The following is a 16,954-nucleotide window of genomic DNA, read 5'->3' on the forward strand; positions in this document are numbered from 1 at the left end:
CAGAAATCGGCAAGCCTTTTACCTTGCCTTTTCTCCCTCCTCCCCGGAATCCATTCTGTTTTTCCAGAGCCTTCCCCAGCACCGCTGGATGACCCTGGCCTATGGGGATGGACTCAGGCCTCAGCCCTGGTAACAGGTGGAAGCGGCCCTTTGTCTGTGGTCTCACCTCGGGAGCGATGTAGTCAGGAGTCCCGCAGAACGTGGTGGTCGTCACGCCGTTCAGAATCCCTTCCTTGCACATTCCGAAGTCGGCCAGCTTGCAATGACCTTCTGCATCCAGAAGGATGTTGTCCAGTTTCAAATCCCTGTAAGATGGGCCAGAACCACACGGTTAATGCTTCACTCATCCCAATATGGCCTTTTTGAGGTGGAGAGGTATGCACGTCTCAGGGAACTCTGCTACAGAAAGGAAAGTCTTCAAGGAGGCTTTATCTGCTGACAACCAACCCCAGTCCAGGGCTCCTGCCCACAACGGCCAACCCCCCAAAGTGCCCCCCATTCATTGCAGCCTGAGGGAGGAGCTTCTGTAACCTCAGGAATGTCTCAACACTGCTTTGGTTTAAAGAAGCCGGCAGGCATTTACGGAAGCCTTACTGCATGCTGAAATTCATATTATTCAGATCTTGATAAGAGAGAAAGAAGGAACTTAGGCCCCTCCCTTTATCAGTTAATCATGGGGATCAGGTGGTGGGACAAGACTGGCACACATTGGCACCAATGAAGCACACTGAACCACATAAGAACCAGGCGCTGCTTTACAGGACACGGACTATGTGAGCTGCTGTGTTCTGGGGGCAGCGGGGGAGGGAGACCATTGATGGCTGGCGCAGGCAGGGAGGGCTCCCAGGAAACTGACTCAAGAGAAGCTTGGCTAGGTGGTAAGGTTTGGACAGAGCATGAGGAGAAAAGGTGGGAGGGAGGGGAAGGCCAACACAGTACATGCAAAAGGCAGTGAAGAGACCAGAGAAGTGAGTCCCAGTAAATGGTGAGGCAAGGCAGACATGTTGAAACCAAACCCGAAGAGCCCAGAACGCCAGGAAGAGGGGTCTGAAATTCATGCTGAGGGGCCGAGGGTAACTGAAGCCCCAGCCTGCACAAGTGCACACGACACATTTGCAAGATCAGTCTCTTAGGGGCAAGAAGGCCAAGCAGGGGAAGGGTCTGGGTGCAGGAAGGAAGGCCCATTGGTTGCAATAACCAGGCCCCATAGAGCTGGGTGGTTCTCAGGCCTCAGCCAGTGCAGCTTCCATATGGCCTATTTTACAGTTTGGGTTTCCCCTAAGATCTCGTATAGAATCTAGGGTTCTGGATAAGAATTCCCCTACCAAGTCTGCAAATTCCAGACCTGTCCCATATAAAGATCTAGATGGAGGTCCTCACCCTGGGTCTCTCTCAGCAGTCACTCTGGGGTGGGGGGGCCTTGCAAAGAAGGCCGACTGCCCGGCACACAGAGCAAGAGGGGCCTTTCTCACAAGCCTGCTGGCGTCTGGACTTGAACTCCGGCCACCGTCAGGAATCCAGGCCCGAGTGCAAAGGTGGGGCAGGAAACACTCTAAGGCCAGCCTGTCTTGCACCCGTGGCCCCATTTCCTCATACAGCTGGGACTTCTTGAGAAAAGAGAAAGCACATAAAATGTGCTGCTCCAAGCAAGTGCTTGCGGGCTACAGAAAGAAGAGTGCGCCCGGGCCCTTGGGACCAGGGCTCCCCGAGTCCCTACCCTGGCCACCGTGCGTGGTCAAGGCTCCGCTCTGGCTGGGGGAGGGGAGCAGTGAGGGGAGCATGACTCGGGTGCAGGCGGCCTGGGTTGCAATCACTACTGGGCTGTGGTCCTGGTGCAGTCACCTTGCTGGTCTGTAAGCCCATGTGCTGGCGCGAAGGGTTACTGTGATGAGGTGTGTGAAAGAGCCGGTCTTTGATACCCTAACACCCGCCTCCTGCATGAGGAAACTGAGAGGGAGCCGGGTTTCCTGCAAACGTTGAGTGGCTGAGAGGCTGATCCACGGCCCTGCTGAGTTAGGGCCCCTTACACGCTCTCCAGTCTATAGAGTTGCCTTTCCAAGACCTACCCTTGCCCACCACGATCACCATGGCAACACCCACGCTAATAGTAACGACAACCTGCGGAAAGCACCTGGTAGTCTACAAACCACATTCGTATTCTAAACAACCCTGAGAGCTAGGAAGACCACACTCTGCACGACGGCGTCAGAAACAAGCACAGGGAGACTGGAAGAGGGCAAGTGACCTCCGTAAGGTGGCAGGGTGCTGGTGGGACTGTGACCTGAACTCAGGTCCCTGGCTCTGAAGGCTGGCATCGCTGCCTCCGTGTGCTACACTCCCCTACCTTCCTGCCTTCTCAGTGGTGGATGACTTTCAGTGCCAGTCACCAACCCCCAAAATATAAAGGACCCCGCATGCCATCGCTCAAGCACTCTCTTTTAAAGCCTTTGTTATGTCATAGGAAGGACTCGTTCTCATTTGTACAAATGGAATAGATTTCAGAAGATTCTGAGCCAACTCGAACCTTGCCCTTGTGCTGAAAATTGCGACTCAGTGTTTCCGGCCCATCAGGCTCAGCCTTTCCTTCTGCGCGGGGGGCTCCTACTCAGAGCAAGAGAAGGTGGACCATCTAGTTTCTCCCCACCTCCTGCCCTTCTCTGCCTGCCCTGGCCCAGGTGCACACCATCCCTGGGCTCCCTGCCCCTCTGCTCCCTGGAGAGAGAAGTCACTCCTGCTGAAGGCCCAGGGCAGCCACCAGGGCCGAGCATGTTTTGCAGCAGCTGCCCCTCTGCTGTGGCGGAGGGAGGCCCCAGGCCAAAGCATTTCTTCCCACTGTCCTGTCGATGATGCCTGACATCTTCCTTGGAGTCCCCCTCCACTGCCTGTATTTATCTAAACTCCAACTCCCCATGGGAATCCAAGTCCCAAGGAAGAGTTAGTGATTTATGTTCCTTTCCTTTTGTAACAGGAAAGATTAGCACAGCTTGAAAGACCCCTGGGGGCCAGGAAGGCTGCTACTGCAACTTTATTTCTCTGGGCGTCTTCAGTTTCATTTTAAAAAGAAAAATACTCATACCACAGAGACCAAATTTGTCTTGTCCCGGGCTCTAAGTGAGTTCCTGAGTGGGGTTTCAGGGGATGGGAGCGCTCAGGGAAGCCCAGGGCCATGCTTGCTCAGGTGGAGAATGAGAGAGGAGAGAGAATGCCCTTCCCTGCAAGGGAGAGGGGATGGAGCCTGCAGAGAGAAGGTGGTATCCCCGAAGCTCTGTTAGCGGCACAGCTGGCTGAGGGCGGTGGTCCCCTCATGATTTCCCTCCCCTTCTCCTACCAGACACCCCTTTCCCCTCTTGTGTATCCTCTTGGTCACACTTTATACGTAAAAAAGAAAATGTGAATATACATTCATTTCCTCCCGTTTAACTGAATGCAAGCTTGTTATATGCACTCGTTCACACCTTATATTTTCTACTTATATATTGGCTATATTGGAGATCTTTCTGTCTCGACACATGAAGAGTCTCCTAATTCATTTTTATGGCTGTATGATACTCCACCGTAGTTTGGGGGGGGGGCATTTAAGATGCTTCTAATATTGTGCTATTATAAATAGTGCTGCTGTGATTAAGTTTGTACATAATGACATCTTGTGCATATGTGAAAGTAATTGTACACATATCCTAGACATTTCTGAGTCAAATAGTAAAAAATGTGGATTTTGATGAATGTTGTCAAACTGCCCTCCTTAGAGGTTGAACAGTTTACATCTCCATAAGCATATATGATAGTCCCTGCTTGCTACCATGTTGTGTTACCAAGTGTCTGGTAGTCTGATAGGTAAAAATAGTATTTCAGTATATCCCTAGGTTTCTCTGTTAAGTTTGGGCATTTTTTCCTATATTTAAAAGTGATCTGTATTTTTTTTTCTGTGAACTGTTACCTATTTTCCTTTGGTGGTGTTTGATTTTTATTGATTGTTAGGAGTTCTTTCTACATTAGGAAACAACCTTTGTGTGGGCTAAGAATTGCAAATACTTGTCTCAGTTTACTCTCTGACTTCTGACATTGCTTATGCTGGTTTCTGCCAGGCCAATCTTATTTCTTTTGATGTAACTGAATTGATGTTTAATTTTACGGTTTTTGGAGTTTATGTTTTCATTTGAAAGTCTTTGTTTTACCCATTTCAAAGTTATAAAAGCATTCTCCCAAGGTTTCTCACTAGTACTTTTAGGCTTTCATTTTATAAACGTTAAGTCTTTGCTATAATTGGAATTTGTCCTGATAAAAGGTGTGAAGTATAGATCCAACTTTGTTTCCAGACTTCTAGTAAGTTGCCCCAATCCAATATGTTAAATACTTCATCTTTTCCTCATTGATTGAAATACCACCTTTAATAAATACTGGTATTAAATGTCCATATATATTTGGATTTATTTCTGTACCCTTCACTCTATAACATTGGTCTGTACCATACTTTTTAAATTATTGTAGGTTTAAAATATGTTTTAATAGCCAGCAGGACTGGTCCCCTTCTTCTTCTTTTTCAAAATTTCCTGGCTACTCTTGCATATTTATTTTTCCATACAAACTTTAGAATCATCTGTCTAGTTAAAAAAAAATTCCTAGTGATGTTTTTTATTGGAAACGTGTTTAAAGTTATAAATTAACTCAAGGAGAATTGATCTTTCTATGATGTTGAGTCTTCCTATTCAATAACACTGTTTGTTTTTCCATTTGTTCAAATCTTGCCTGTGTCCTATAGGAGCATTTTAAAGTTCTCTCCTATAGATCTTGTAGTACACTTTTGTTATATTTCATGGCAGCCTGCCGGTTGTCCCAATATTCATTCTCCCTTTCTCCTTAGTGAGAGAATGTTGATTTCTTTTAAGCCATGCACATAGTGATGCAGCTATAAACTAGAATTCAAAGCCTTCTTTAGAGCTGGGCGTGGTTACGTGACTAAGTTCTAGCCAATCAGATGTGTCGAAGTCTCCTTGAAAGGAAGAGCCTTACACTTCTGCTTTCCTTCCTCTATCCTATTGCCTGAATGAGGATGTAATGCCTGGAGTCCTAGCAGCCACCTTCGACCATAAAGATAAGGACCACGTCCCAGGAATGGACTACCTATACTCCCAGATAACATTCTTAAGAAAAAGAAAAACCTGTACTTTATTTAAAGGACTGTTGTCTGGGTTTCATGTGTTAACTGCAACTGAATCTACTTCTAAATAATCCAAGTTATTATTTTATATTTCACATTCCTATTGTAAATAGGAGCTTTCCTTCCATTCCATTTTCTATCTTGTTACACACGTTTGTACTATTGATTTCTGCTAACCATTCTGTGCCCTGCTGCTACACTGAATCATCTTTATTTTTGTAAAGGAGTTTTTCCAGTTGATTCTCCTGGATTTTCCATATCATGTGTAATCAGTGATCATTTTGACCTCCTCCTTTTCAGGGATTATATTGCTAACTTATTTCTTCTGTCTGATTGTGTTGACTAGAACCTTGAGAACAGTACTGAAGAATAACGGTGAGAGTGAGCACCTTTGGTAGTCCCTGATCTTAGGGGGTGGGGCTCCCAGAATTTGGTCCTCAGGCAGAATACCTTTATTATAGCCCCTGTCACGTGGCACCTGGATCGAAGGCTTCCTTACTGTACTTTCTCCACGAGGCTGAGGATTGTGAGAACTTCCATGGAACCTCCCTGACTCCCCGAGCTGCCAGATGTCCAAATGGGCTGTGTGGGGGCTGGAGAGAAGCGGGTAAGGAGCAGGTCATATGCCCTGTCCCTCTGGTCCAGGGTTTCTCACCCTTGGCACGTGGAGCTGGACTGGCATTTGGGCTGGATAACTCTTTGTTGTGGGGAGCTGTCCTGTGCACTGTAGGATGTTTAGTAGCATCCCTGGTCTCTACACACTAGATGCTCTTAGCAATCCCCAACCAAGCTGTGACAACCAGAAACGGCTCCAGACATGGCCAAACGTCTCTTTGCAGGACCTCTGGCAGAGAGCTACTTCTCTGATATAAGTCTTAACAGTGATCAAAGCTCCAAGATGGCCTAACCCAGATCATTAAGCCAAACAGGGATTTGGGAGCCATGCACTGGCTATCAGGAAAGGGTGCAACTGCCTACAGTATCCTCTGCCATTTTATCCTAGGAGACAAGAACCCTGACACACCAACCCTGCTGACATCTGCTATCATCAACCACCTTTTTTTTTTTTTTTTTTTTTTTGCGGTACGCGGGCCTCTCACTGCTGTGGCCTCTCCCGTTACGGAGCACAGGCTCCGGACGCGCAGGCTCAGCGGCCATGGCTCACAGGCCCAGCCACTTCGCGGCATGTAGGATCTTCCCAGACCGGGGCACGAACCCGTGTCCCCTGCATCAGCAGGCGGACTCTCAACCACTGCGCCACCAGGGAAGTCCCATCAACCACCTTTTTAAATGTATGAAGAAATGGAGGCTCACTTGCCCAAGGCAAGGCAAGTCACTTGCCCAAGGTCACAGGGCTGGTAAGAAGCAGCACTGAGCTGACTCCACACAGCTGCCCGTGATCACCTTACACCAAATGGAAGGCCCGTGAGCTGGAAATCTCCATCTGCTGATTGGACCCAAATTCCTTTGGGCTGGATAAGGAAGGCTTCGTGGTGAGAAGGGGAATACAGAGGCCAAGAGGTCACAGTGGCTGACAGGGAAGGACTGATTTAGATGCAGGATGGTATGACCAAGGCTCCCTTGGGGCAGGAGCACAGATCTCTTCCAGAAACTCAAAAGGCACCAAGAAAAATTCCCTAAACAACACATCTTTAAAAAAAACATTCTGTAAAACCTATGGGGGTAGAGGTGAGACCTTGCAGTTGGTTTTAAGGAGGGAAAAAAAAATGCTTTTCTTCTACGACCAACTGCACTGCTTTATCGGGCTGGAAAATGGGAAAGGGATCTGTGAGTGAAAGCAAAGATCCCTCAAGTGAGTTTACTGTGAGCTGGGGAAGAAATGGTCTTGTCCTGAGGATAAGTAAGGTGTACAGAAGGTCTTCATATCAGGGACATCTGTTACAGATGGGCCGAAATCTGCAGTAGATCAAATTACACTTTTGCTTTTAACAAAAATTTACTTTTAACATGACATGGAATCAGCTATTGCTATCTCTAGAAATGTGTCCACGACAATTTGAAATACATATTTTGGCTCCTAAGAATTGTACGCCCCTGCCCCCCACGGCTATCTATGCACTTAATGGCTATGTCTAAGACGTAGGTGCCTCTATGTTTTGATCTGAGATGCTGGTGGGGGGTGGGGGTCCCCCAACTTGTCTCTTCCTGATAGGCAGTGAGGCAGTTCTGAATCTGAATCCTAACTTGGCTACTTTCAAGCTGGATGATGTTCAGCTGGTCCAAAATATCATTGGGACTCAGTTTTCTTATCTGTAAAATGGGAAGAATACTGCCACGGTTGACTGATGTAACTGACATGAAAGCTCTAGCACAGTGCCTGAGACATGGCAGTTACCCCAGAAAGTCTGTCCTCTCCAGGGATCTCTAACGGTCACTTCTTAAAATACACCTGCCACGTGAGGGCAAGTCACTAGAATTTTTGAAAAATACTTATTACCTCTTACTGTGTATAAGCCACTGAGAGAGACACTGTGGGATGAAAAATAGGAAGCATATGCAACTGTAATATATGAAATAAAGTGATGACTGATACTTAAATGAAACAGACAGACACAGATAGAGACTGAAACTTTCAGTCCAGTCCAGTGAGAAAAATCACAGATTCCTTTCCACTGGGCCTGGGGAATGACAGCTGATGGGAACACCTAGAGCCCCAGGGGAGAAAACAACTGGGTGGGAGGTAGGGAGTGGGGGGGGTGGGGCAATACAGGTGTTTCTAATCAGGATTGCTGTGACAGCTTCCAGACCCTTAGTTAGCAAACTTCTCAGGACCTGGATGCCATGCTGGGAATGGGGCCTGAAGGGTTGCTGTGGTTGCAGCTGTAACCTGTCCCTAAGCTCCAGGCTTACACACCTTAAGGCTATCACATGCCTTATCTCTCTTACCACGCAGCCCTGGCAATGAGTAGCATCATCCCCAATTTACAGAAGAACCTGGAGGGAAATAAAGCCTAGGGAGGTGAGCTGGGGCCTGCACTTCAGAAGCTGGGTGAAGTCCTCCATCCCTCCCATAGCACCTCAGCCATCTCAGCTGAAAATTCACCCTTTGCCATTTGTAAAATTTTAGTGTCCCAATTTGACGGCAGATTCCCCGAGAATAAGGGCCAGAAAACTCTTCTGTAAACCACAGAGCAGTCAGCAAAGGGGTGACACCCGTGAGACCCTTCACACACAAGAAAAAAGTGAAAAAAATTTTGTTTTGCTTGACTTGTAAACTTGCCCTAAAGGAAGATATCCATATGCTCCTGTCTCCTTCACCCTGGCTCCATTTTTTTTTTTTTTTTTTTAATGCCCTCACTTCCTGGTATGCTCACCCCACCGGCAGGCTAATTCCACAAAGCTCAGGCCTGAGTGCCACAGAAACGACAGCAAATTCTTCCATTTACTTGAAGATAACAGATGAGAAAGATTACTTCTCGGGATGCCAAGTATTTGGATCACCAGAGAGCAGGCCCTTGGGGCGAGGTTATGAAGAAACTCTGCTTGTTTTTGGACAAGTAGTGGAGACTTGTAAACGACTGTGGTTAATCACATGGGAATCCAGGCTCTTCTGGCAGACGATGTCAAACACTTTCATAAATTTAACAGTATGTTCAAGAGAAAGACCATTTGCCCCTTCAATGCAGTCAGACTCCCCTCAAGGTGGTCGCCAATGCTAGTGACGAGCCATCACCCTTTCTCCCAGCTTTCTCTGTGGCAGCCACCTCCCATCACTCCCAGGAAGGCCATGTCACTCAAGTACGACCCTACACCCCTACGACGGGATGGCAAGCGAGAAGCCTAGGAGAGTGTACCCCCGGCCTCTCCATCAAATAGAAAAGCATAATTTGCTTTCAGAACCAAGGTAAATGATTACAAAATTCTCCGTATCAGTGCTGATACCTGAGAGTTGACGATAATATTTCACTCTGGGCCAGTCTGCAGAGAAATCTTTCTCCAAGTCTTTTCACAGGAAAAGCTCAATCATTTAGGAACAAAATCATAACCACCATTTTTCTTTTTCAAATGCTTTTGCATGCCAGGCTCGGGGGTAAATCTTCTATATGCATTAACTCATTTAATCTCACAAATAGCCTATGAAGCTGGTAAGACTATTATTATCTCCATTTTAAAGACGGTCTCAGGGGTTATTGACCTGGTCCAGAACACACAGGTAGTGAGTGACAGAGTCAGTGCTGTCTGACATCAGCTCCCATGTTCTTAATCACTTTGCTATGTTGCTTGGGGAGGGGAAAAAAAAAAAAAAACTGTAGCACGTTTTTGCCGTTTTGCGGGATTGGGAACACAACTGTTGCTCTTGGAGGGTGGTTGCTTTTGACTCACAGCAACATGGTTACAAGATGCAACTGATAAGCTAGACACTGCTGTTTTGACCAAACAGATGACCCCTTGTCTGAAGACAGCAGACTTTAAGCTACCACACTGACAGCTGAAAACCTGAGGTGTGAAAGAGCATCCCTGTTCACGGCCAAAATACATAGCCTGGGGCTCTACCTGGGCATTAAGACTTGGAATCACTGCAGGATCACTTATCTGATAGCATGATTTTCCAATTACTTTTTTTTTTTAACCCACAGTACTGAAAGCAAATCCTTACCCTTAATACTCATGGATAATATCCTGACCTCCACTGATGGGAAATAGACCTTGACTTGTGTCCCCAGCAAGTAGGATGGGCTGCCCTGACCATGATACTTACACCTAGTCCCCTCATTCCTCTCCAGGTCATCAAACAACCTGGCTTCGAAATGGCTATTTGGGATTCAGCGTACAGACCAGGACCAAGGACAATGGCGACCTCAAGCAAGCTGCTTTTCTGAGCTTTACTGTCTTCAAATATGAGATATGATGGCTGGATAAATTAATCCCCAAGGATCCTTCTCGTCTAAGACCCTGGGAAGCCAAGGCAGCTGGAGCACATGAAGCTTGAACTTGCAGTCCTAGCTGTTCGACACCAAATGTTTCCCTTTCCACTTTGGAGCAAACCTTTGCCAGCAGGCGTTTTTATACAAAATGTAAATCAGATGACGCTCTCCTCCTGCTTGCATTCTTCCAGGGCGCCCCATGAACTCGCTTCCTAACATGGTGCGCAAGACCCTGTGTGGTCTCCACCAGCCTGGCCTTTTAGCCTCATCCCTCACCCCACCCCCTCACAATCCAAACCTGGGGACTGGGGGTGGTTCCCAGATGTGTGAGGCTGTCTCCTGCCTCAATGTCTTGGCAAACCCAGGCCCCACCGGGAGCATCTGTCTTCCACAATGGCCCACGCCATGGGGGCGGGGCCTGGGAATCCCCCCAGTGCCTGAAGCATCCTAGCTTCTCAATACCTGTTGGTCAAAGGAATGAGTGAGTAGAGAAGTGAATTTGTGGATCATGGCCCCTCCAGCCAGATGACCTTATTTTCAGATAATGTACGGAACTACTAAAACATACTATTATTAAAAAATATTAAAACTAACGCCCAAACCATCAGAGGCAGCTGAATCTGATGTTCTCTTGCACCTTCCAATCCATCCTCTGGTTATACTCAGGAAGAACCCCTTTTTGACCCCAGCAACTTCCACGGCAGTCAGACTAGCATCCAAGTGCCTTACTCTGGCCCTGGGGCTGGCCCTTCCCCATCTCATTTGGAGTCACCTTCCCCTTTGTCCAGCCACAGGGGTGTCTGACAGCTCCTCAAGCTCACCGAGCACTTTCCTGCCTTGAGACCTTTGCCACATCGCTGTTCCCTTTCCCTGGAAAACAGACTCCTTGCCATCTGAGTCTCTGCCTCCATTTCCTTTCCTCAAAGACGCCTTTCTTGGCCACCCTGTCTAAAGTGTCCCACCACCACCCGCCCCCGACCCTTCCTGTATTCTCAGTAACCAGGGTCATTTCCTTTGCAGCAGTGATCACAATTTGTAATTACTTTGCTTGTTTGTGCCCTTGAGTTTACGGCTTCCCTCACGTGAGCTCCACGAGAACTATGTCTTCGTGTTTGCATCTCGGTCCCCAGAGTCCTGCAAAGCACCTGGCACTCCATGTTTGTTGAGTGCCTGGATGAGCTAATGAGCAGGATCTGTACTAAGTCCATTCTAATGACAGTCTAGTTAATGGCATGACTACAACTCCTAATACATCCGTTGCCTACTTGGCCCTACTACATAATGCTCCACAATACTTACTGAGTTGCCACTCAGGGTCTGCTTTGGTGCTAGGAGGACACTGACAGAGGACACAGTCCCTGTCCTCAAGGGAGAAGTGAACATGAATGAGTCCGGGATACTTGGGATGGTAAGTTCTACACCAGAAGGACAAACAGGACACCACCACTGCCCTTAGAAGGCAAGGGCTGCTGGTCTCGCCTTTTCTGGGCCCAGCGATTTGCAGCTCGGAACCCAGCCAGCACTCTGTCATGACAGAAAGGGCCACTCCAGCTAAAGGACCAAGAGTAACCTTTCTGGGGGCGTGCCTGGAGCCTGGCGGAAGTGGACTATGGAACCCTAGGCAGGGTTCCTAATTCCCGGACAGGAAGGCCAGAAAACTACTCCTCAAGCTCCTCTGTCAGTACGACAAGCTGCCAGAACCAGAAAGTATAGGGCTTCCGTGTGCAGCCACGCAAGAAGCCACGTGCTAAGACAGTGGTCAGCCCCTTGCAGGTCAGCCCAGCCCAGATAAAGAGCTGAGGAAACGCAAATGTAACCCTGACAAGTTGAGGGGGATGTAGGGAAAGCACGTCTTCCTGCAAAGCGGGGGTCACCCAAGTTACTTGGAGGACATCAGAGGCCTCCGGCAAGGCCAGGGAGCTGAAAATGGACTGACCTCTAAAGGACAGAAAACAGATTTTATTATTCTTAAAAAAAGAAGTTGTACATTTATATTTGTTTAATTTGGCCACAGAAGGTATTTGCTTTGAGACCAAGTGGCGCTTTTCAGCTGATCAGGGATGTGAACGCGCGTGCGTGTAGGCACACATGCCACTAGGGACAGGTACACGGTGTGTTCATGCCACACGTCTGTTCGTCGGCTCAGGTCGAGGGGGATGCACAGGTCCATGAGGATGAGGCAAGGACCTGTGAAAGCTTCCTCTCTTTCATCAGGGAGGACACATCTGGTGGAGTTTATGAAACAAATACGATTAGAGCTAAGAGTACCTCCAATGCTCCACCTGATAAATATTTACGGGGCACCTACTATGTGCTGGTGAGGTCCAGGTTGTGGAGTGAGGGCAGGGGTTGACCAGTAGTTCAATTTGCATATGCTTAGTCTGAGATGCCTTGGCGACATCTAACTGCACGTGATGGCCAGGTGATGATATATGAAGGTCTGGGCTGGAGAAAGAATGAGTGTGGGTGCGATTTTCTGAGAAGATAGATAGTATAGTGTGAGAAGAGAAGAAAGCTAAGACTGGTCTGTGAGCAAGCCCAACGTTTAATGGGTGGGACTTGCAACGAAACCATCAGAGAGGAAACTCACAAGCCTGGATGCCCAGGAGGCCCAAGGAGGAGGGACAATCTCAACCAAAGGGCAGGGCCAGTCACTGCCGTGCTGCTGACGGGTCTCAAGTTTGGTGATTCAGTAGCTCAGAGTTCTTTTTATCCAACTGAGGCCCAGGAGGTAGAGTCCCTTGGCTTTATTTATATTTACTGATATTTTCTCTTTATGCTTTGTGATTCCAATTTAGAAATAATGATAATAGTAGTGATAATAATAATAATAAATTTTACATTTCAAGAAATGACTTGCCAGATCAATAGAGGTATCATGTACCAGGGCTGGCCCGGTGAACAGCTTTAGTAAAGAAAAGAAAATGTCAAACCTGTCAATGGGAAAAAGAGAAGGAATTTCCAGAATTCCACTCAGGGGAAAAAATAAAGCACTAATTCTGCAAGTGACACTGGGAGACATGTCTTTGTATAAGACGGTCTCGTCTCCACATAGGAAGAATCCCCATTCAGAAAAAACCCACTGGAGCTCTGTGTTTTCCAGAAGCCTTCCAGTCTCCAACCAAGAAGGACCTAGCAGCTTCCCCTCCTCCCCGCCTCCTCCAGGTGAGTGGGTGCACTGGCGCCCCAGCTCAACAACAGCCCAGCTTCCCGGGTCCCTCTCTCCACTCCACCAGGCCCACTGCCTTCTGGCTGCCCTCCCTGGCACTCCCTACCTACTGCACCATCTGAAGGGGTACTCAGGATATTTCTTTACTCCCTTCCCTTTAAAACTCACTCTCCCCCAAACTACAAGCCCTTCTGAATGACCTGCAAATCTGTTCAATGTCATTAAGCTAAGGTAGGCATTTATGGCTTGGTACGCAACTTCCCCCAGGAACCTGCACAGACTGGTCAGAAGACTCTGGAGAGCTGGTGGAGGAGATGGGGCAGGGGGCACAGCCTCAATACCACTTCTCAAATCCTGCCTGGAGGGGGCTGAGGTCCCCTCCAGGGCTCTCCTAGTGGCCACCTCCTTATCCCTGCCTCTGAGTCCAGCTTGAGTCAGCTGCTTTTTTTTTTTTTAACCCTAGGACCATTCCTGGAGCAGGATTTGGATTTTCCTGATGTCTATCAGCTAAAATTCAGAGTGCTGCTTATTCCCTGACTTGGCTGGAGATCACCAGCAGAATGTATCCTCACCGTAGAGCAGGTTGTTTGGCCATAGCTGTGGATGAAATAGTAGTAAGTTACATTCAAGGGAGGGAGGTACTTATAAAAGGTTGGTCCATCTCTGCCTTGGGAAAAAGTGATACCTGGCTTTTGAACAAAGTCTCTTTCAATTACAATCAAGGTCATGGAAGTGTACTGAGGGCATGGGGTACACACACAGAGCACAGCAGTTATAGCTTTCTATTCTTGAGGTACCCTGAGGATCCATGATAAGTAGCAATTTCTACCTATTCAGGGTACATACTTTAATTGGTTTCTTAATGAAGCCAGTGCGTGGGGTCAGCCAGTGGGCCAATGAATGAGCTCAACCCAGTGGAGACAGTGGCGAGTCTGGGAGAGGAATAGTTCTCAAACAGAATGCAAGTGCTTTGACCAAATTAAACACAGGAATGTGCAATGTGTTGGGGATTCAGATCTATGACAAACAAGTCCTCCAAATACTCTATTCTGCAATAAAGAAATCAAGATTTGTGAAATTTTTTTTAGCAAGTGCTGTGGCAAAAACGGAAACTTTAGCGAAAACTAAAAAGGTGGCTAACGTGCTGTAGGATGTGCCCAGGCAATATATAACTCTCAACATCTCTCTTTATATGTACATTTCTATGTCATACTAGTCATGCTATATACTTTATTACATGCATACATCAGTATATATTATTGTATATGTACTTTATTATATATGTAATAAAATATATATCAATATTATGGTTAGTATAGAGAATATCAAATTAATATATAGAGAGACACTGATATATAGAGAGAGATTGAGAGTTACGTGTTACCCTGCAGTGAATATATATTTACACATATAAATATAATATAATGAAGTATGTATGCCAAAAGTAGTTAACATGTAGCATGAGAATGAGCCCAGGCAACATATAACTCTCAATCTCTTTCTCTCATACATTAATCATACTAGATACTTTATTGTGTATATAATAAGGTATATATAATGAAGTACAATTGGCCCTTGAATAACATGGGTTTGAAGTGCATGGGTCCACTTATACATGGATTCTTTTCCAATAAATATGTACTACAGTACTACACACTCCATGGTTGGTTGAATCCGTGGGTGCGAAGGGCTAAGTTATACACGGATTTTTGCATGGAAGGTTGGCTCCCCTAACCACTGTGTTGTTCAAGGGTCAACTGCACATATATATAATAAATATACAGTAGGATTAATACATACCATATATAGAGAGAGATGTTGGGAGTCGTGTTGCTTATATACACACATGCAATAAAGTATGTCTATGGTAAAGCTTCTAGTTGGATTAATATATATGACGAATATTTGGTGTGATTATTTGGATATATGTATTTATATTCTATATATTATATGCATATATAGTATAATATATGTACATATAGCATACGTTTTACATAAAATCAGTAGAAGTTTATGTGACTTCTTAGACTATATTTGGAGTTACTGGTCGCCTCCCAATTTTGCAACTTATTTTTACCTACTGGTTCATGCTAAACAGGGATAGAAACAACAATTACTCCTGAACCTTCAGAGTACACAAATGCAAAATCTGTCATCAGGCTAAAAAAAAGAAAATCACTATATTCATGCACTAACAGTTTCAAACAGAAGTTAATTAAACGAATGCTAATTTCCTCATCTGTTGAGAACTGTCAGTTTTTATTGCCAGAGATTAGCTGTTAAGATATATGTATATATACCCAGAACCACATCAGCTCTTTTTTGAAACGTAAATGTTCTGATTTAATGGAAAATTACTGCAGGGCACAAGTATAAACTATAAAACAATTAAAATCATAAATCCAAATGGCAGCAATTCTCAGTGAGTCTTACAACATCAAACTGAGCAGTTGCCAATCTGGAAAGCTCTGCCCTGGGCCCAACAGGTGAGTTGGCTGGAGCTGGGGCCAGAGGAAGGCACAGGCCGCTTCCCACGGATGGCCTCCAGCAAGAACGCAAGGATGGCTGGAGTCCCTGTGGGACAGTGGGATGGTCCGCCCAGGGCTCAGGAGGTTCCAGGGCAGAGGCTGCCCACAGGTTTCTAGCCAGCTTAGTTCCCTTTCATAGAAAAGACCATTTATTCAGGAATTCAAATATTTACTGAACAACTACTGTGTAACATGTACTGTTCTTGGCATAGAGGAAACAAATTCCCTGCCCTGCCCTCACGGAGCTTACATTCTAATGTGGAAATTGACCATCAATTAACATAATAATAAATAGTATGTTAAGAAATGAAAAGTGCTATGAGCATTTAGGCTGAGATGAACTCCGGTCCCTGTTCTTGTTTCTTTTCCATTAAGTGACAAGTATTTATTGAGCACCTTCTAAGTGCCTGGGCCTTTGTGAAATGACTTTCAAGAGACAGAATTCTAAGACTTGGCTTCTGCCATCTGCAGGTGGAGCCAGGAGAAAACCCTAAAGACACCACCTCACGTGGATGATCTTATTTAATTCTCTTCCAAATTCTCTGAAATGGGACTACCATCACTCCCATTTTATGGATGACAAAACTGAGACTTATAGGGGGTAAATATCTTGCCTAGAAGCAAGGTGGGGGTGGGAACCAAGGCTTGCACCTTGTAGAGCAAAATCCTAACCATGTGTGTCTCCGCTGGCTGGTGGAGACCATGTGCACTAAAGGAGCTCCTGAGAAGCTGTAAGCTTCCCGAAGAAGGAGCCACATCCGCTCCACCATCCACATCCTCCCCAGGTCCATACTGCCTGCTCCAGTGCACGTGCCAGGAGAAGTCAGTAAACCAGACAGCCTGGTTGTTCTCTCATGCTCTCACTTCCGGATCACCCACCCAAATTTCCAGACCAGAAGGTCTTTGCGTGTGTGGTCATCCAGCACTGACTTCCCAATAATGACATTTCATTGGCTTGTCAATCTTATTTTTAATGGTCTACCAATGATCTAGATTTGGGGCCCTTGGAAAACTGGTTAAAGACCACTGACATAAGGATTAGGGGACATTCACCAAAACAGGGACTCTCTGCGATACCACGTAAGGATTAGTAAGGCAGAGAACCGGAGACCGAGCAGGAGAGACTGTGATGTCTCACAGATGTGAGTTTGAAGATTACTCTGGCTCTGACTTATTATCAACAAGATGTGAGGACAGTGAGTGATCCTCACTG

At 46.4% G+C, this 16,954-nt stretch overlaps 1 protein-coding gene across 1 annotated transcript in view; it reads right to left on the minus strand.

Moving 5' to 3' along the window:
* The window catches only part of PRKCE (protein kinase C epsilon), a 506,967-nt gene that overhangs the window by 33,119 nt on the left and 456,894 nt on the right, over positions 1–16,954 (minus strand). Inside the window, exon 13 of the mRNA XM_060026691.1 lies at positions 167–305. Coding sequence (XP_059882674.1) covers positions 167–305 — 139 coding nt within the window. The remainder of the gene's footprint in view (positions 1–166; positions 306–16,954) is intronic.

This window comes from Delphinus delphis, chromosome 12 (assembly GCF_949987515.2).
Source record: "Delphinus delphis chromosome 12, mDelDel1.2, whole genome shotgun sequence".
Taxonomy (NCBI): domain Eukaryota; kingdom Metazoa; phylum Chordata; class Mammalia; order Artiodactyla; family Delphinidae; genus Delphinus; species Delphinus delphis.